General features: G+C 42.6%; 1 protein-coding gene across 3 annotated transcripts in view; it reads left to right on the forward strand.

Moving 5' to 3' along the window:
• The window catches only part of PASK (PAS domain containing serine/threonine kinase), a 514,076-nt gene extending 492,805 nt beyond the window's left edge, over window positions 1-21,271 (forward strand). For all 3 annotated transcript variants that reach the window (XM_033957505.1, XM_033957503.1, XM_033957504.1), the window contains one exon: window positions 19,926-21,271. In XM_033957505.1, the coding sequence (XP_033813396.1) occupies window positions 19,926-20,092 (167 nt within the window). In that variant the 3' untranslated portion in view covers window positions 20,093-21,271. The remainder of the gene's footprint in view (window positions 1-19,925) is intronic.
• Window positions 21,272-22,171: the final 900 nt, after the last annotated feature.

Raw genomic sequence — 22,171 nt, forward strand, 5'->3', positions numbered from 1 at the left:
GGTGTTAGAGAGGAAAACTGTGATGGAATTTAAAAAAAAGTGTGCGATGAACACAAGATCGCTAATTACATTACATTACATTACATTAATGGCTTATATTCCTCCTGTACCTTGCAGTTCTAAGTGGATTGCATCAAAAAGATAACTGGACATTTCCAGGAAGAGAAATACAATTAAAGACGTTGAACCTAGTACATCAAAAAGATAGCTGGACTTTTCCAGGAAGAGGAATACAATTAAAGGCGTAAGGTCTAAAACAATTTTGAAGTGAGGATGCTAAGAGGGTGCGAGAGGGGAAAAGGAAGGGGTTAGGACATTTGGGTGAATTTCTTGAATAGTAGGGTCTTGATTTCTTTGCGGAAAGCCTTGAGATCAGTTTAAGCTGTCAGTAGGTTGGTGATGGTGGGGTCCAATTTAGCTGCATGTGTTGCTAGTAAGTTGTCATACATCTTTTTGCGTTTAGTTCCTTTAAAAGGGGGGTAGGAGAAAGGGGATTGGGCTCTCCTCTGTCTGGTTGAGAGGTTCCTGTTTAGACGGTTGTTTAGGTGGGTGGGTGCCGTTCCGTTTAATGTTTTGAATAACATGCAGTATAGTTTGAATTGGATGCGGGCTTGTATTGGAAGCCAGTGTGAATCTAGGAAGGCGTTGGTGATGTGGTCAAATTTTCCAAGGGAATAGATCATTCTGAGGGCAGTGTTCTGCACGGTCTGTAGTTGTTTTATTAAGTAGGTGGGACAAGGAAGGTAGAGGATATTGCAATAATCCATTAGACTTAGGACTAGGTATTGGACTATGAGTCTGAATTGTTCTTTGTCGAAGAATTTTCTAATTTTGCGAAAGTTGCGCATGGTGAAGAATGCTTTTTGTGTGATTTTGTTGATTTGCACCTGAAGAGTGCAACCTCTGTCTACTGTTACTCCAAGGAGTTTGAGAGTGGGCTGTATGGGATATTTGGTGGTTTTTATTTCTAGTTCAGTTATAGAAGGGGTTTTGTCCTTTTCAAGCAGTAGAAATTTAGTTTTATCTGGGTTGAGCTTCAGTTTGTGTTCTGTCATCCATTTTTCCACTGCTTCTAGAGTTTTTTCCAGGATGTCTGTTGTGGTAGGGTCTTGTGTGTCAAAGGGGAGGAGTATGGTTATATCGTCTGCATAGCTGAATGAGGTTACTTTGAGTTTGTCTAACAGGGTACTGAGGGAGGAAATGAAAAGATTGAAGAGCATGGGTGACAGTGGGGAACCTTGAGGTACTCCGCAGGGATTGGTCCAAGGCTCCGATATAAGATCCTTTGTTTTTACTCTGTATGTTCTTGTTTTGAGGAATCCTTGAAACCAGTTGTATACTTCGCCTGAGATCCCTATTGCTTCTAATATCTGAAGAAGTATAGTGTGGTCGACCAGGTCAAATGCGGCAGAGAGGTCGAGTTGAATTATCAGCATCCTTCTTCCTTTGCTAAGGTGCTGTCGGGCTATATCTAGAAGGGAAACTAGCAGTGTCTCGGTGCTGTGGTTAGATCTGAACCCCGATTGAGTTGGGTGGAGTAGGTTGTGGTCTTCAAGATAGTTGGTGAGGTAGTGGGCAACCAGACCTTCTATTAATTTAACATATAATGGAATTGAGGCGATGGGTCGGTAGTTGGAGGGGGTGTCCATTGGTCCTTTAGGATCTTTCAGTATTGGGGTGATTATGATTTCTCCTAGGTCTTGTGGGAATTGGCCTTCCGTGAGAGTTGTTTGGATCCATTGCAAGAGGCAAGCTCTAAATTTGGGGGATGCATTTGTAAGTAAATATGAGGGGCAATTGTTCAGGTCGCATGACGCTCGACTATTTTCTGTAGAGTCGGTTCATGTCCAACCATTGCACCTTTGTAAAGTTGGACCAGTGCCTGTCAGCTGCAGTGGCTTCATCTGTTGTAGGGTTTATTATGATCTCGTCTAGGAGGGTCGGTGAGTTGTTGAAGGAGGCTCTAATAGTGGCGATATTGTTCTTGAAGTGGTCTGCTAGTTGGGTGGCCGTTGGAGGGTGGATTACTTGAGTGGCTAGGAATGGCTGAGTGTCGGTGAGGTTCTTCACAAGTTGGAAGAGTTTCTTTGTGTCTAAGGATTCTGTGCCTATTAGTTTGGAGTAATAAGCTCTTCATTTTTCCTTAAGTTTGTTCTTGTATTGTTTTATTAGGTTTCTCCAAGCTACTTTGGTTAGTTCTTGGTTCTTTTTTTGCCATACTCTTTCGAGTTGTCTGCAGTGTCTTTTTAGTTGAAGAAGTTCTGTGTCGAACCATTTGTCTGAAGATCTGCAGAGTTTGTGTTTTGTCTTTTCTGGGCTAGTCCGTTCAAGGTTATTTCGCTCAGGGAGCGCCACTGGTGAATGAATACATTGTGGTCTGTGGAGGCGATTAAGGGGTCTACTGTGGTCCAGAATGTAGAGGGGTCGATTTTTGATCGGGTTTTGAAGGAGGTTTTGTGGGTTTCGTGTTTGTTTGTGCTTTGTGTCCAGTTGATGTTGAAGGTGAATTTGAAGTGGTCTGACCAGAGGGAGGAGTGCCAGGCCCCATTGGAGATATGAATGTTTGGTGTGTGGGGGTGTTGGGACATGTAAGCTGCAATATTGAGTTGGTGGCCTTTTTCATGTGTGGGTTGAGGATACAGAATTTGGTAGGAGAGTGCATTGAGGTATGAGATTATGCCTGCAGCTTGTTTGGAGGAGTTGTCTTCTAGGTGGAGGTTTATGTGTTGAGGTTAATGAATTCCAGAAGATGAAATCTTCAAGATCGTGTTTTGTGGCGTTCCATTTTCCTGGAGCTATGTAACAGAGGATGCAAGTTAGGGTGTCTTTGAGTGAGTTACTGGAAAGTTGGCAGGCAAGCAGGTCTGATTGTGGGGTGGAGTGTTTGTCTAGGACTGTGATGGTAAGTTTGTTTTTTACTAGGATGGCCAGACCGCCCCCTCGCTTTTTTTCTCGGCAGACTAATTCAAGTTTGTATCCCTAGGAGCAAAATTCTGTAATGCTTGGGTCCAAGTCGGAGGATAGCCAGGTTTCGGATAGGAAAAGGCAGCCTAACTGTTAAAGAACAGTCCAGTTAAAGAACTATCCAGTCTTTTATTAGGTCTGCCTTTGGGCTGATTGATCTTATGTTCATGTATGCACAGGGGATTGAGAAAAGATGTTTGTGGTAGTTGGGGATAAGCTGTGGGTGAAGGAGGTTCTTGGGTGTATGGGGGAGTTTGTGACCTGACTTCTTTGTGTTGGGGGGTGGTTTTCGTCCCCATGTGGGTGGGATTCTTTCTTGTGTGGCTGTTGTGCATTCTATCAGGTTTCTTGTCTGGTGAAGTTTCTTGGGTGAATGTGTCTGTCTGTATGTTGTTGTCACTATTGGAACTGGTGAAAAGTGGTGGCCTGCTGTTTTCCAGTTTGTTGAGAGTAGGGAGAGAAGTAATAGGGTGCATAGGAGTTTGGTAGTGGGGGGTGACATGTTGGTTAGCAGCTGGAGAGTGACCGAAAGGTTCAATGCAGAGCAAAAGAGGAAAGCTGTGGGAGAGCTGGAACTGAGGACGGTTGAAAACCGGCCAGGAGCCCTTCTCTAGTTGAAATTCGCGTGGTTTCGGCTACCTGGGGGGGGGGGGGGGGGACGGAGCTGGCTCACAACGCCCGGTTAAAGTTGGGCAGAGTCAGCCAGATCAGAAACCTGCACCGGCAGGAGGCAGGAGGCTTTCGGCGATCCCTGGTGACTGGAGGAAGCAGGGGCTCTAAGAGAGTAGGAGCAGAGCCCTCCTGCTTTAACGGCGTCGGGCGGAGGAAGGAGGGACAAGATGGCAGAAACTTCCTCCTTCCTCTGCCTTGGAAGTCACTGGGGGGAGAAGCTTTCGGTGGCCCTCAAGGGCTGAAGAAAATCCGATGTTAAATTCGGGCAGAGTCGGCGATCCCCGGTGGCTGGAGGAAGCAGGGGCTCTAAGAGAGTAGGAGCCGAGCCCTCCTACTTGAACGGCGTCGGGCTGAGGAAGGAGGGACAAGATGGCAGAAACTTCCTCCTTCCTCTGCCTTGGCAGTCGCTGGGGGAGAGGCTTTCGGTGGCCCTCAAGGGCTGAAGAAAATCCGACGTTAGAATATGAATGGACTAACTTTCATGGTCTGAATCCCATAAATGAGATGGTTTGGATAGCCTGGAGTGAACTTCATCGGCAACTCCAGTAGTCGGAAACTAAGATCAATACCGGGTAGACTTCTAAGGTTTATGGCCCAGAAAAAAAGAAGACATTTTATATTCAAAAAGTTTTTATTGAGGACACCACATGAACACCAATCAACAAAACTATAAAAATATGAACACTTGTCCTACAATTTTTTGCTTTCACCCTGTAACCCCCTCCCCACAACAAGAAACATAGGCAAAAGAACTGCAATTCCATCGCAAACTAAACCCACCAGAAAGACCCCCCTCAAAAATATAGAAAAGCAGCAGAACATAATGAAAAACAACTCCACCCCTCCGCCCACCTAACCCCTACAGATAACGACATTATATGGAAGATCACAAGTCTAGCCTCCCAATAGCAACAAGCAGAGAACCTGAACAATATACTGTAGGCGAGTAAGTAGAATGGTACAATAATAGTGAAACCCCCCGCCCCCCCCAATATCCATACCAAGAATCCCCAAACCCTCAGAAGAAATAAGAGAAATGGAAAGAAAGAGAAAGAAGTGAAAAAGAAAGAGAAGAGACTCCCCACCAGCAGTAGATGAGACTCACAGTTGAACACCAAACAGCCGCAAAGCTTGAAAACTATCCCTACAAATCCATTCAAAATATCACTGCGAGCTTTATGACTGAGAGATAATATATAAGGCTTCCAGATTTGAAGAAAGTACTTTTTCAGGGTAGACCCAGCCATCCGATGTTCAAGTAACAACAAAGCATGCAAATGGTTCTTCCAGGCCCATAAAGAGAGCGGAATCTCCCCTACCCAAACTGCTAATATTTCTTTCTTGCCAAGTATAGCTACCTTCCTCATATAGAGACGGGCTCCCTCTGAGGAAGACAAAAATCTTCATATTTATCTAATAACAAACCGTCCATGGACATAGGGATAGGACTCTGTAAAACAATGGTTCCCAACCCTGTTCTGGAGGACCACCAGGCCAGTCGGGTTGTGACAAACCTACTGCATGCCCAAGGTTGGTCACAGGGAAATGTAGGAAAGTATACAAACCCCGGTGCAGAAGGGCTGACCAGGTCAGTGCCCAAGACAATAAGTTAACTGACTACCCTTTGAGTGATGAAGAAGAAATGGAAATAGAACAGGAAAGCTTTGACTTACCTAGGGCAGTCCCAAAGCCAGGCAAGAAGAACCTGCCTTTCTATGATCCAGTGCCTGTAAGGCAGAAAGCTCATAAACAGTTTCCCTTCAGAGAAACGGTACAGGCTGAGGAGAGAATGCCCTTCCCCCATCAGAAGCCAAGGGGGAGTGGTTCTTTTCCTAAGCTTAAAGCCAGGCTTGATAGAGAGCAAAGGGGAGGAGAGAGAGACTTGGCAGAAACAGCAGGACATGAGCATAGGCGGGAAGTGCAGAACGGGGCTGAGCTTGCCTCAGACCCTGCAGGACAGTTCAACAGAACTGACTGGGAGATGACTGAGGAGCTGGCTGGTAACTTACCTCCAGAATTCTTTCCCCCAGAGCCGATGGTGGTGAAAGATAATAGCACTGTGATTGAGAGCTGGTCAGAGGAAATGGAGATAGCTGAGTCAACCGTGAAAAGATGTCTTTTTTTCTGCCTGGTTTTTGTTTGTTCCTCATGTTGAGAGGCTGACTGTGTAGGCTATCAGATGAATGTAATCCTGAACTGCAGTGTTTCCATAGTTTGCTGAGCTCTAAGAAATGAGACAGTTTTTCTCCTCTTCATGAACTGTGAGCCACTGAGCCAAACGCTAGTCTGTAGTTTCAGCCTGGTAAAACCTGAGGCCCCCTGGTTTCAGGACTCCATGCAAGAGCCCAGCTGGGAACTGATTACCATAGCAACTGTGTAATGTAATTAGCCTGCACGCCTCTTAGGAACAGAGATTAAGAATCTGAGAGTAAACCTGCTCCATTTCCTTTGGGAAGGTCCAGCCCAGCTGGAGAGTGATGGCATTGCTGAAAAACACACACTGCCTGTAAGCAATACTGTGAATATTCCTCCTATAGCTCTGCATTGAAAAGCTGTTTATGTTAACTATTTCACTGCTAAGCTTTAATTAAAAACTAATGGACTGTATTTTGGGCTAGCATCAGGAGGTATGCTCAATTGAAGGACTGTGGTACAGAGGACTGTATATTTATTTATTTATTCAATTTTCTATACTGTTCTCCCAAGAGAGCTCAGAATGGTTTACATTAATTTATTCAGGTACTCAAGCATTTTTCCCTATCTGTCCCGGCAGGCTCACAATCTATCTAATGTACCTGGGGCAATGGGGGGATTAAGTGACTTGCCCAGGGTCACAAGGAGCAGCGTGGGTTTGAACCCCCAACCTCAGGGTGCTTAGGCTGTAGCTTTAACCACTGCGCCACACACTGGTTTGCCAAGCATGCCCAGAGCTGATTATTGAGACTCGGTGAATGAAGTGAAAACTTTTGTTTTTTTGTTTGTATTGTTTTCATGCTTCCAGGGAAACCTAGGTTGCACGGTGGCCGGAGGCTGAATAAAGCTTATATTTTGTACCAAGGCTATTCTGACAACCATGTTTTTCTTTAAAGTCCTTGTAAGTAAGCTGGGTTAGGCATTTGCCTAGGGACAGCCAACTTGAAAGGATACCCTAATTCTAAAGGGACCACGCCAGGAGTGAACAACGTGCCACTACCCAGTTGCTCAAGGTGTCCACATAGAGCACAGGTATGACAGGGTTTTCAGGATAGCCCTAATGAATATGCATGGGAGAGATCTGCATATAATGGAGGTGCCAGGCATGCAAACCTGCTCCATGCATATTCATTAGGGCTATCCTGAAAACCCGACTAGCCTGGTGGTCCTCCAGGACAGGATTGGGAACCACTGCTGTAAAAGACATGCCACATAATGCACAATTTTTCTCTAAAAGTCCCTGATTTTAGGGCATGACCAAAAGGCATGAATAAAAGAGTAGATATGCTGAGAACATTTTTGACAATCCGGAGATTCACTGTATCCAGATTTATGCAGCTGATCCCGGGTAAAATACACACGATGTAACACCTGAAATTGACATTCTGTCAGATCAGCACTGACTGAAATGTCTGGTATAAGCCATATCAGGGCAGCTAAATTTAAAGAAAGCTCAGGAATTTGTGCATCCTGGCTCCATTTATGACTTAACAAAGCTCTATCAGCCGGGGCAACCAACAAATATAAAAACCTGTGAAGACCCGATATGGTAAAACCATTTTCCTGAAACTGATCCTAAACCGCGCCTCAATGGGAAAAACGAGATCAACCCTATTCAAAGAGCCTACATAATGCTGTAATTGTTTATAAGCAAGAAAGTCCCTCAGGTGTAGATCAAAGGTACCCCAGAGTTCTTCCCAAGACCTCAAAGTTGTCTTCCCGAAGAACATGAGTCAACAAATTTGCACCCTTCCGTACAAATTTGCGAAAAGTATCATTCTCAGATCCTGGCGAGAATTGCAAATTGCCATCCAGTGGCAATATATTAGATGAACAACAGTTACCCTGCCTTAATTTCAACAATTCTATCCAAGCTATCCAAAGTGAGCAGAGAAGTAAACTATTTTTAGCAAACTGGGGAAGCAGCGAAGACGGAACATGTAATAAGGAAAGCAGACTCCAAGGTGACCACAACACCAATTCAAAAGACTTTGGGGTAAAATCTTGTCTTATCAGAAAGCCATTCACCCAAAATATGCAGTAAGCAAGCCAAATTATAGAGACAAAGATTAGAGATGCCCATGCCCTCCTGTGACCAGTTCCCCAATAAGAATTTAAACGCCACTTTAGGTTTGCGGTGATTCCAACAATATTTAGATAAAAGGGAAGCTAATTTGCGCATGTCCTTTATCAGAAGCCAAAAAGGTAGCAACTGAAAAGTATAGAGCCATTTTGGGAACAACTTCATGGCAAAAAGATGTATATGGCCATGAACAGAAAGCGGTAGGGCGGTCCAACGAGACAAACAAACTTCAGTATATCGCATTAAGGCATCCATATTTGTGCTATACAAAGTGGATATGGACAAGGTCAATTGAATTCCTAAATGTCAAAAAGAGGTGGTAACCCAGTGAAACAGGAAAGGCCCCACTCAGTGTAATCTAACGTGTGCCAAGGGAGCTAATGCCAAAGATTATCCAAATTTAAATGAAATCTGGAGAAATCACCATACTCGCGGATGCTTTCCATAAGAACTGGAAATGAGGTAGATGGGTCCTTGATATGAACCAAAAGATAATCCGCAAATGCCTATATGATAAATTATTAGTCCCCAATCCGAATCCTCTTAATGTAATTTATTTCTTATATACCGTAATTTATTTCTTATATACCGCTAATCCGTTAGGTTCTAAGCAGTTTACAGAAAATATACATTAAAATTATAAGTAAGAAAAGTACTTAGAAATTCCCTTACTGTCCCGAAGGCTCACAATCTAACTAAAGTACCTGGAGAGTAATAAAGAAGTGAAAAATAGAGATAGAGGAAAAAAATAAGAAAATAAACATTCTAACAAGACTGCATTGATCTAAGTACTTTGGAAGGTAGAAGAGAGGAGAGAAAGGAATAGATGCAGAATGGAGGAACCGTTGAGCAATAGAATCCTGGAGAAATTTAAATGATAGAAATAGAACAAAACAAAACAAGTGGCAAAACAATGAATAAGATTAAAAATAATTCATAAACTGGAAAGAAAAAGAAAAACAAAACATTGTCTTCAATCCACGGTTTCAGCGTCAGTGATGAAGTGGAGCAAGTAAGTCTTGGAGGAGCGACGACGCTCCCAGAAAAAGGGCTTCTTCAGGGAAGAGACTTGGTTGATAGTCCCAGGATGCCCATGTCTCCTCCTCTGCGATGGTCTCCTCCATGCATTCCTCCCTACGACACACCACCCGTGCTCCAGCCGCTACCCTGAACGGCTGCTTCAAGGATACTGCTCCAGATGAGGCCTATGGTGACTGTAAGAATTCCTCTTCTGCGGAAAAGCCGCCCGTTGCTTTTGTTGGTATGTGTTGGTGCTGCCGGAGCCGGGGCTGACAGGGGACTCCTGCTTTGCTGCCGCTGCATTCATCACAGCGCACGGACTGTGCGACACCGGCGAGAAGCCCTGGAGAAAAGCCGGGCTGATGGACGAAGGGACTCCAGAGTAGAAGTTCTCAGACTCCGGGCCGGGCAAAACATTGATCAGGCTGCTGCCGCTGGAGCCAGGTGCGCACGAGACAGGCGGAGATGGCAAAGAGGTCTGCACCGACCATGGGGTGCTGAAGCCGGACACTGGGGGTGAGGTGGAGCCTCCCAGGGCCGGGGGACCGGCCATCTCCTGTCTAGGCAGTCCGCTTTGAAAATAAGTGCCATACCTTCAAACTTAACCTTTCAGGGTGGTTTCCTTCTCGGGCGACGCGGTCCCAACGTCTTTCTCCCGATTAGATAGAATGTCACAGATAAGGGGATCCAAAGTTTACATGAATAGGAGGGGAGATAAAGGACAACCTTGTCTAGTACCGCATTCAATCGGAAACCGGGAAGAGGAAAGGCCATTGACCCACCCTGGGCTTGAGTTGCAGAGCTCAGGGCAGAAGGAACCTCCTCCCACAATGACCAATGGCTATGGTCCCTCCCAACTAGGGCCCACAATCCAGTCTAAGCCAAACTTCAAAAGGAAAAAGGTCTCCCACTATTGCCAAGGCTAGGCAGTGCTAATTGCCTCAGCCTAAAAACTCTGTGGTTCTTGCTCAAAAGAATGCAAGGAACCCTCTCAAACCACTAAGGCTTTCAGTAACCTCTCTTCTGGCTTGAAGGTTACAAAGACAGTCAGCCCATTAACTAGCACAACCCAAATTCAGCCTAACTTCTTTAAACCCCATTGGTTTCCATAGCCCACTGGTCAGAATCATCACTTCCTTCTTTATAGTCCATGGCTTCTTCCTGGTCTACAAAGTCTTCACTATCTGAAGTTATCTCATGCACTCCTCTAACATTTCAGCTTCTAAACAATTAGATCTGACCTGGGTGTTAGGCTGAGGTACATTGCTCCGGGCTCTTGGAACGTGTCTCCTGTCTCCAGGCTTTCCCCTCTGATACAGTGTGGGTTGGTTCAGTGGCAGCCTCCTTTCTTAGCACTGCTGCTGGTCCCTATAAGCCTCAGGATAATGAGCAACAGGTGTAGCTTGTTCCTGCCTAACTGGAGGACTAGAATGTTCTCGGTGTTGCCGGGAATTGTGTTCCCCATGAAGGCCAGGTGATGTATGGTGCATCCTCCCCCTAGGAACACTATCCCGAGTACCTTTAGTTCCCTTCACCCATTGTTCTCCCTTCTCATACTCCGGCGAAAACAAATAGGTACTTCTCTGCTCTTCACTGAACCTTTCCTGCCTGGCGGTAGTTCTGGGCTGAGGTGTTGGTGTGGGTAATGTTTTATCTCTTTGGGCAAGTATTTTCCCTTGCCTAGCCCTAGGCATAGGCGTCCTTTCACTACCCTGCTCAGTCGCAGGGCCTACCCTGTGACAATGGGCAACTGCCTTTTTCTTCAAAAAGTATGTATAGTGGGGAAGAAATGTAGTTTACAAATGTGAGTGCAGGGTGCACCACCACCTTTTTCACAGTGAAAGAAACTGTTGTATTACTTAACCTGGGAAGATAGAGATACCTGTTTGACCTTTAAAAGAAAAAAGTGATTTTGGTCTGTTTGAAACCATTATATTGATGTCCTTCCCGCTAAATCTCGTAGTTTGATTCTTAATAAATTAAATCTGTGAGAATGTTCTGGGTGATAACAACCACGGGTCCTGAATGTCATCACCTACTGGTGTTTATGGATTGTTGAGATTCTCCGTGTCTTCTAGCTTTAGTTTCTGTTCAGAAAAGGGGACATAGTATATTAAAGCTAAATTCTTTATTGGATTATCTGCTAGAGTTGCAAATTTTTGCTTTCTGTACCACCTTCAGAGCAGTTTATACCTCTCTTTACTTGCTTGCTGTTAATTACTATGTTATTTTTCTTGATTTTTTTAGATGGGAGGGTTAGATAGGATGGGACATTTTGTTGGTGTACTAATGATGGGGTCAAAGTTGTCTAGTTTCATGCATTTATTGTACTTTTATGACATCATCAATAAAAATTGTTGTCGGTAACTTTTATAAAGTTTAACAGAGTTGGTGTAGCAGTGTAAATGGACGCCTGGTGTTTAAGAGCAAATGGGCCTTGGTGTTTAAGAGCAGGTTCTGCCCTAAACTCAAGAGACTTCTTTGGTACAAGTTTCAAGTTTATTAAAATTTGATGTGCACACAATGTCAAATATTTCAAAGTGTATTACAAATTAAAAATAGGGGATAAACCATATGGCAGTTTATTACAAAATAATACATACATACAAAATTCAGTACAGATACAAAAGGAAAGGGAGATGAACTACAATCGTTAAAGCAGAAGGAGAACATTTATGGGTAACACATCAGGGGGCAAAAAAGATAAAGAATGAAAGAAAGAAAAGAGAGAGAGAAAAAAAATTAAGCCCAATAGATGAGGACTGACTAAAACTGGATGTTAAGATATAAAATATAAGATTTTAAACGTAAGCTGGTTGTCTTGTCTATGCCTCAAATGCATCCTTATACCGAAAACTTTTTTAAAAGCCTTTGAATTTTTCTAACGAGGTTTCCCCCTGCAAATAATTTGGTAAATTATTCCAGAGCTGAGGAGCTATAACTGAAAAAAATAGTAGATCTCCTAATACCTATAATTTTTAGGGAGGAGATAGTCAAAAGATGCTACTCTGTTGACCTGAGTATCCTAAATGGAGTATACGGTGTAAGAAAACAGTCAAGAAATATTGGTGCATTTGATTTGCCGGATTTTAAAGGTTAATAATGCAATTTTGTAAGTGATTCTATAAGAGACTGTGGTAGCCAATGTGCTTTTTGCAGAAGTGGTGATACATGATCATATTTTTTTGAATTGGTGATGATTTTTATTGCTGTGTTTTGTATAATTTGCAATCTTCTCAATTCTTTCTGTGTTTTGCCTTGATACAACATGTTTCAGTAATCAAGCCTAAAGATATTTAAAGAATGAATTAAGATGTTAAGGGCTTCTGGTTTTAAATAGTAACACTTTCACTTAAATTGATGCATAATGTCAAGTTGTATAATACTAGCGCAGGATGCAGGAGAAGCGTTCAGTCTGATCGGTCATGCTACACCCTGAAGCAGCAGATTTGTGAAACATTGGCCACCGTTGGTGTACAAATCAGCTGAAGATAAGTTCAAAAATTTTTTCTTCTTTCTTTTTGTGTCTTCTACAGCACAGTACAGAGTCTTTTCAATTTTAATGAAGTTTTTCTGCCAATGAGGTGACCGCTCAACCACCTTTAAGAAACCACTTTTTGTGAAGGTGGGAGGGACCTTGTCTGAGGCTTTTTCCTTCTATTTCAACTTGTTGTAGAGGCTGTGCTGTTCTGGTATTATATAACTTGACATTATGCATCAATTTAAGTGAAAGTGCTACTATTTATCATTACTGATTTTTCATAATATCTGAGTCATTCTGGCTATATACTAAGGTCTTCTGATTTTAACACTTTTGCAAGGATCTGATTAATCGTAACTTATAGAAGCAATTCTTTACCACGGAGCTGATCTGGTCGTGATATGAAAGTTTCTGATCTAGGATTACTCCTAGTATTTTTGTAGTTGTTACTATTTGTAGTGGAGTTTTATCTAAGAGTATTTGAGATGAAAATGTTAGATTATCTTTCCATGAGAAAAACATTGCTGAACATTTTGATATGTTTAATGCTAACATGTTGTCTTTAAGCCATTGATTGATTTGCTTCAACTTGGTGTTTATATTATTTATGTCATTGGGGTCTTCCGTGTTCAATGGGTGTAAGAGTTGAATATCATCTGCATAGGTGTAGGAAGAAAATCCGATTGACTGACTAAGGGTCAGTAAAGGTGACAGGAAAATGTTAAATAGTAGTGGTGAGAGAATTGAACTTTGAGGTATACCAAAGGAATTTGAGTAATTATTTGATGTAGAGTTGTTGAAAACAACCTTTGATGAGCGATCTTAAAAATATGATTTGAAACAATTCAATACTTGGTTGGAAATGCCAATGGAAGATAATCTGTTGATAAGTAAATAATGGTCAACAGTGTCAAAGGCTGAGGATAAATCGAGTGAGACCAAAACAGATTTGTGATGATCCAAATAATACTGAATGTTAGTTGTAAGGCCGATCATGGAGTGTCCTGTCGAATGGTTAGTCCTAAAGCCCATCTGATTGGGATGCAGGACAGGTGTTTTGTCAATAAAGTCAGTTATGTGATTAAAAACGACCTTTTCTACTATTTTAGCAAGAAAGGGAATGTTCACTATAGGTCAATAGTTTGATTCGGTTGCAGATTCCTGTACCCTTTGTACCAGAAGAAAACATTCGGTTCTTACCTCAATAACTTTCTTTCTGGTAGAAAGGTACAAGAGTCCGGATGTCCTGCCCTGTCAATCTAGAATTCGCCTGCTTACTGTCTCAGACAGATTGTATGTCCAGAACTGGAGAGCTTCTCTTGCCAATCAGATAAAAGAAGTAAAATGCCATAAAAAAGAGAGCAAGTGAGGCTGTAAGAACTCTGTGTTACTGAGTTATATAATATTTCCTTAATTAACATGGTTACCTGTGTTATAAAGAGCAGAACAGAAGTTTATTGTCATGAAGGCTCCCTGTACCCCTCCTTCCTTTTGTTTCCTCTATTAGAGGGGCTATCGATTGCTTTGATATAAAACTGAGGAGGTACAATACAGCCCACTGAGGAAGGTGGTGGAGTTGAAGATGTACCATATTTTTCACTCCATGAGACGCACCTGACCATAAGACACACCCACCTCTAGAGAAGGAAAAATCAAGAAAAAAAATTCTGAACCAAATGGTGTGCCCTGTATCCTGTCCCCCCTCTGGGGGTAGGCTGGGACAGGGTACAGGGCACATCTAGTGGTGGGCACATTTAATAGTAGGTAGCCCCAAGCCAGCCCGCCAGCCCCAGGCCAGCCAGCCCCCCATACCTTTTTTAATCCTGCCCCCTGCTCGTGGGCCCATCAGCTCCAGTCGGCTTCCTTCCCTCCCTGCCGCAGCACCTACCAGTACCTTGCAGATGGTGCTCGAGGGCTCCTTATTTCCCGGTCTGCGGCGCAGAGATCAGCAGCAAGGAAGTCTGGAGCAAGCTTTACGCTCTCCTGCTCGGCCCCGCGCTGCTTTCTGAATGGCTGCCGTAAGTTCTCGCGAGTTCCATGAGAACCCGTGACAGCCATTCGGAAAGCAGCACAGGGCCGAGCAGGAGAGCATAAAGCTTGCTCCTGACGTCCATACTGTTGATCTCTGCGCTGCAGACCAGGAAAAAAAGCGAAGGATACACGCTAGACCACCAGGTTAATTATTGGGGGAGACTTTAATGCTGTACATGATTCTAATTTGGATTGCACGGGGCCAGGGGGTACTATGCGTCGAATAGGGGAAAGGGAGATCCAAAAATTTAGTGAAAATCTGGAATTAATAGATTCTTGGAGGGTATTACATGGAATTGAGAGGGATTATACCCATGTATCTCGAGACATGGTACACAATCTCGTATTGAATACATTTGGGTAACGGATTCGGTGTTTCAGAATTTGGTATAGACGGATATAGGTCCTTATACAATTTCTAATCATGCATGGGTATATGCGAGATGGCAGAATGGTAGGGGGTCTCAAAGGAGGTGGCGATGGGTGTTCCCGCTAGCATTATATAGGGACAAAAAATATAGAGAACAACTATTGAGTACATGGATAGATTATAAGAGGCATAATGCTCATGCAGAGGAGGATCCTATCTTATTTTGGGAAGCTGCAAAGGCGGTGTTGAGAGGAGATACAATAAGTTATAGTTGTCATATTAAAAAAGCTCGGGATAGGGAAATTTTGCGTTTGAAGAGGGATATTGTAAAGGTTAGGAAGAAATATGGGCACTCGGGTGACTCAACGCTTAGACAAGAGTTGATGGAATACCAAATAACTCTCAATTCCCTTCTACATCAGCGAGCACATAAATCTATAGCTTATTATAAATTTCAACTGTATAAACAAGGAAATAAAGGGGGAAAACTATTAACCCATTTGGTTTCATCTAGAATGGGTCCCAATAGGGTCAGAGCTTTGATAAATGAACAAGGGAAGCGAGTTATAACTGATCCGGAGATAGGAGATGTTTTTTTTCGTTATTACAAGTCTCTTTATGGCCCTCCATCAGAAAGGGGTTTATTAACAAATTCATATTTGGATGAGATAAAATTGCCATGTATTTCTGAGAGTGATAAGAAGCGTTTGAATGAGCCAATTGCTCCAGAAGAAGTGTACTGGGCAATTGGGAGTAGTCCTCTGCTGAAGGCGCTAGTTGAGGATAGAATGCGAATAGAGTTTTATAAACTTCTAAAAGAAGAGATTATCAATCCACTTGCAAGGATGTTTAATATCATGGTTGGTGCAGAGGCTTTGTCTGATGGTATGAATACGGCACGAATTTTGGTATTACCTAAGCCGAATAAAGACCCTGAAAAAGCGGGATCATATCATCCTATTTCTTTATTAAATACGGAGGCTAAACTGTTAGTGAAGATTATGGCAAATAGGATGGCTTCTGTTCTGCCCTCCCTTATTCATGATGCCCAAATGGGTTTTGTGAAGGGAAGAAGAATTGCTAAAAATATGAGAAAATTATTACTATCTTTGGAACAGAGGGCGATGTATAATTTATCTTCGGTGCTGGTCAGTTTTGATGCTGAAAAGGCGTTTGACAGGGTACGATGGGATTTTCTATATGATACATTGAAAGTGTATGGTTTTGATGGGGGGTTTTGTATCCGCGGTCCGTGCTTTGTATGCATATCCACAAGCTAAATTGGTGTTAAAATATTTTGAAACTGATAAGTTCTCTATTTATAGAGGAGTGAGACAGGGATGTCCGTTATCTCCTTTATTATTTGTACTTACTTTAGACCCCCTTATTAGGGATATATATGCAATGTCATCTATACGAGGGATTGATATTGGAAACACTACTTTTAAACTTTCGGCTTTTGCAGATGATATTTTAGTATACCTCACGGATCCTTTGTCTTCTTTATCGGCTTCATTGGAATTGATTAAAGAATACGGTGATTATGCAGGGGTCCGTATAAATTTTGGTAAATCTGAGGCACTTGCGTCCTCTGTTGCGGTAAAGGCTTTATGGGGGTTGAAGTTTCCATTGACTTGGGCACAAGGGCAATTTATGTATTTGGGGACAGTAATGACTATGTCAACTTCTCAATTATATCGTCTTAATGTGGATAGGCTTCAACAGATTATGGAAATATTGTTAGATACCTGGCAGGGGTTGCCCCTTTTTTTAATGGGTTGCATCTGCTTGGTTAAGTTATTTATCTTTCCTAAATGGTTGTATATGTTACAAACTTTGCCATTATGTTTACTCAAGAGGGATTTAAAGATCTTTTATAAAAAAATTATTCATTTCTGTTGGGCTGCTAAGAAACCTAAATTAAAGATGACATATTTGCTAGGTAATTGGAATAGAGGGGGTTGGGTTTACCGGATATGCGGATTTATAATTATGCATGTTTACTTCGTCATTTGGGTGATTGGGTAAATATGACAAGCATTTATACTCCACTTCAGATGGAACAGGAGTTTTTAGATCCTTATGATATATTTGCATTACTACATAGTGCGCGAAATGCGTTACCATCTTTTATTCGTTCAAGTGTTGTACAGTGGAACCTTGGTTTATGAGCATAATTCGTTCCAGAAGCATGCTCGTAAACCAAATTGCTCGTATATCAAAGCAAGTTTCCCCATAGGAAGTAAGGGAAACTCGCTTTGATTGGTTCCACCTTTCCCCCTTCTCTAGCAGACAGCAAACAACTAGTTTTCTTGCCGACAGCCTTGCAAATTCACCAGATACAACCTCCACCCCTGCCACCTGCACTCTCACTGTTCCTCTCCCCATTTTGAGCAGTCTCCCCTTTTCCTCTTGCTGAGCCTTGTTCCACACTTCCTCCACCCAGCATTCACACCTCCTCCCCCCCCCTCCGAAGCTACCGGCACTGTTCCATCCCCCCCTTGAGGCCACCGACGCTGCTCCATACCCCTCCCGCGATCCGGCATCCCCCCTGTGAACCGGCATCCTCCCCCCGCTTGCACTGCCCTCCCTCCACCGCGATCCTACATCCCCCCCCCCCGAGCATGGCAATGACATCCCTTACCCCGACTGGGCACCGGTGCCGGTGCCCGAAGATCCTCCCTCTTCTGGTCTGGGCTAGACTGGCTTTGAGCATTTGCGCATGCTCAAAGCCTTCTGCTCTTGCTCTCTCCGAGATTCTCAGATTCAGAATCTCGGAGAGAGCGAGACCAAAAGGCTTTGAGCATGCGCAAATGCTTAAAGCCAGTCCAGCCCAGCCCAGAAGATGGAGGATCTCCGACTCACCGCCCAGCCTAGGCCGCGCCAGAAGAGGGAGGATCTTCGGCCATCAGCACTAATGCCCAGTCGGGGTAAGGGATGTCATTGCCGTGCTTGGGGGGGAGGGATGTAGGATCCCGGGGGGGGATGCCGGATCACTGGGGGGGATGCCGGATCGCGGGGGGCGGTGCTCGTACAGCGAGGCAAGCTCGGTTTACGAGGCACAAAGTTTGCAAATGTTTTGCTTGTCTTGCAAAACACTCGCAAACCGGTGCACTCGTAAACCGAGATACCACTGTATTTAATACTTTACAGACGGTATGGTGTTAGTTTGTGCAATTATTGGGAGGAAATCCAATGGTTACTGATCTCTTTCCTTTGCAGGGTAATCCGGCTTTTCTTCCGGGTAGATATTCTAGGGAGTATAGATTATGGGGTGCGAAAGGAATTTTAAGATTGGAACACATACTGGGAAATGAGGGGGAACTATTGACTCGTACTGAATTGTTGGCTAAGGTGGGAGAAACTTGGGGAGCGCAATTTGCATGTATACAAGTGGAACATTAAGTGAGATCCCTTGACAGAGTACAGTTGAGTATGCATTTGGGTGTTAGATTGAGAGATTTCTTTGCTCAGGAGGAGGGGATGTCTCTTTCGGTGTCTTATATTCATTCTATTTTGCAAAAATTACAACCAGACAAGGACTATCAGAAAATTCAGGATAAATGGGAGAAAGAATTACAGCTTAATTTGAGACATTGGGATGTTGCCCGTACTTTAAGAGTGACACCTGGGGTGACATCTTGTTCATGGTTAAGAGAAACGTATTATAGGGTTACATTACGTGCCTATTACACATGAACACAATTGTTTTATAGTGGAGGTCTTCTTACTCCTTTGTGTCATAAACGTGGGAGGGAAAGTCATACATTAGGTCATGCATTTTGGTTTTGTCCCATAATTCAGCACTTTTGGAAGCAAATAATAAATTATATGTAAAAAATAATTGGAAGATCATTGCGCTGTTCTCCTTCTTTCTTTATTTTGGATTTGCCAGAAGCTCTTGGCCATTTACCTAAAGGAAAAAGGGCGTTGCGTAGGAAAATGAGTCTCGTGGCTAGAAAATGTATATTACAATATTGGATGATCCCTGATCCTCCGAGGTTTTGGCATTGGCATTGGCGGAACCAATTACATCAGTTGGCCATTTGGGAAGCTAGAGATGCTGGAATTTTAAGAAAGCGAAAGATGTTATTTATACAAATTTGGGATTCATATTTGCAAGATTTGTATCCTAAGGGCCGTAATGCAATTTTAAGTTGGATCTCTTAATTGGGCTTTTTATTTAGTCAAATAAAGAGAGTATCATTGGGTAGAGAGTACTATTGAGTGGGAAGGGGTGGGTGTGGAGAGGGATGGTAAAGGTTCAAACTCATATAGGTAAGTGGGGGTTTATTGATATTGGAATTTGTCTTTTATTATGTATATTAATAATTGATGCATTATTGATGTCCTTTGTATTTGATGATATTTGCATCAATAAAAACTGAATCTAAAAAGGGGGGACAATGACGACAGACAGGGTGGGTGTTTTTTTAAAAAATTGGTGCTGCGGCAGCGGGCGGGGGGTGTTTTAAAATAAAGATGGTGCGGAAAAGGTGGTGCAGCAGGGTACAAAATTTGTACCTTCGCTTCATAAGACACACCAAGATTTCCATCCACTTTTGGGTGGAAAAAAAGTGTGTCTTATGAAGCGATAAATACGGTAGATGACATCCTTCTGCTCACAGTTTGAGGGATACTATCCACTTGTCCATACTCCTATACCCTTCTATCAGAAAGAAGAATATCAGGTAAAAACCAAATCTTCCCCTATGCCCCTCCTTCCTATGATGGGTGTAGCTTTTCCATTGGCTGGATCCTACCACAGTTTCTGCAATAGTAGGGGGAAGTCTAAACTCTGAATAATATCAAGATATTTTTTCAGACCATTAATTTACAAATCTGTAGAATCCAGCGAAAATACAGATGCTCGGCTTTCCTAGCTTCCTAAATCCTGAGCATATCTGATAGATGCCCCCCACCTCCCAGCTTTTGGGCCCTAGCATTTGTTTAGTATGATTTAGTTTCGCCCATCATGGCTCTTATTTACATTTTTAAGTTCACATTTTTTGCATGTCTTCCTCCCTCTCTAGAATTCAGGATTTGTATATTTTTTATAAGAGATGTGTAGTTCTGCTGCTAATTACCCGTATCTCTGTTCTGTTCTCTAGAGAAAGGACATTTCTTGAAGTGTTCTTCGGAGCATGACTATAGATATGTTGATGACTGCAAGTTTTCATCCCTGGACAGAGAGAGGAGTTTCAGATGTATCAAACTGGAAGAGACCACCAGTGCCATGGAACAAGAACTACTTGGTTACCGTCTGGGTCAAGACTAATGTTGGACCTGGAAATGAAGGATTGCAGAGGCAGCTAGACCAGAGCTATGGCAAGATCAGGGCTCCAAACACTTTTGGAAATGTAGATAGCACCTCCTTTCCCTTGAATCATCTGTTAATGGTACACATTCCCTGCTCCCCCTAGACCCGTAAAGCCAGTACCTCAAGTATAACAATAGTGAGGTGCTTCTGCATTTCCTTGGGTTGAGCAAGACAGCCTTTTGTGATACCTGGGACTATGCTGAATAGTCCCAGGCTTCATCTATTGGGCCTCCTTCACACAGCTAGTTTTGTCTCCAGGAGAAAAGGAAGGTAGATGTGGAGGAAGAAGGCTTTTCTCTGATGGTCTAAAGTACTTTATGCCTTGTTACCACATTTAAGTTTTTGGAATCCTGATCAGTATTTTAAAGTGACTAGAAGATCTCTGCCACCAACTAGTTCTCACTTCATGTGTCTCAAAGCAGCCAAAACTAGCCCCTGATATCAGTAATTAATGCAGCACACTCAGGATTTTTATTGTAACACTTAAAATGGAAAATCTCCAGACCTGTTAAATCCCATTCTTTCTTGTCAGTAGCATTCACCAATATAAAGCTGCTGAGTAGTATGTGGCTAGTGAATTGACTAAATGTTAGCAGGGTGATTTCATTCTGGATGCTATATCAGCTGCATCTGAGCTATCGTTTGGAAGAATTCTAAAAAGATACACAATTACCCTCATTAACAGTGTAGACATGTTTTCTGACAACTTGATCATGACACAGAAAATTGCTTTGTTCTGGCAGTACAGGAGTAAACAGAAGTAGGAAATTGGAGGCAGGTGACATACACTGGAACATGTCCTGTGGTTTGCTTTAGGTAGATAAAAATCACCCCTCTTTCTTGGTTAGTAAGAAACCTTGTAGGAAACTGTTTGTAATACATTTCTATTTAATTTAAAGGGTGGTGTTCTGCATTCTTATGAATATTGTCTTCCTGTACTATGTTATGCACCATATCAGCAGCTTCAAAGGCTGGTATCTGCAGAAAGCTGCACCTATGTTCCTAAGCCTATCTATAGATTTTCATTTGAACAACATTGAATATGATCTTTTCAATAAAATCATTTTGCAAGGTTACTACATATATTTTAACAATAAAATCTCTTTATTTAGAAGGTTCATATCTGGCTAATGTCTATGAGAAATCTGTTGTGATACTCTTCCTTTATTTTATAAAGAAGTAAACACTGAAAACCTGCCAAATTATTCTTTTTTTAAAATAAGTTTTCCCCTTCTTTTTTAGGTTTCACTTGACTCAGAATTCACCCCTACTTAATTTAATTCACAATCAGCCAGAGATTTTCTCCATTTTCTGTTCTACCACTCCAATCTCTTTTAGTGACAGGTTTCACATGCTGCTGCCTTCTCTAGAATTTGGTATATGTGAACTCTAAGGTCCCGATGTTTTAAACCTACCGTGCATTTAATGATCAATACTAAACCAGTTCTAACTAGTTTAGCATTGAAGTATTTTACCTATCGATGCTCATAATGGCTCTCTGCAGTCTTTTCCTTGCTTCGTAGTAGCCTCCAACTCAGTTATGCAAATGTAGTACAGCAAGGTCATTAATATTAAAATGAGCACTCTGAGCAATGCCCTAACATTGCCTGGTGATGCACTAAATGAAGCGCCAATCTTTAATGAGCCAAAATAACTGACAGGTCTGGAGATGCCGGTAGTGTGTTAAAAGCACATCTCAGGCGCATGCATGTACGTCAAAGTGTACATCGTCAAGTCTGGGCTGCAGATTCTAGAAATTGAAATAACAGGATTCATTTTTCATATGGAGGGCCATATACACTTGTATTATAAACACGTCTCTGTGTGTTAAAGGCATGTCTCCTGTGTGCTCATTAAAAGCTGCCAATTGCATGAGACATGGAAGTTAAAAAAACAAAAAATAAACCCACCAGGGGGCAGCATATATTTGCCGCAGAAGCAGTATAGAAAAAAAAGCATTTGCACCTGTGGCATGGACGGACATGTGTATATGACGTGTATGATTTTCATTGACTGTTACCATTTAAGCAGGGCTGT

Source organism: Geotrypetes seraphini, chromosome 9 (assembly GCF_902459505.1).
Source record: "Geotrypetes seraphini chromosome 9, aGeoSer1.1, whole genome shotgun sequence".
Classification (NCBI taxonomy): domain Eukaryota; kingdom Metazoa; phylum Chordata; class Amphibia; order Gymnophiona; family Dermophiidae; genus Geotrypetes; species Geotrypetes seraphini.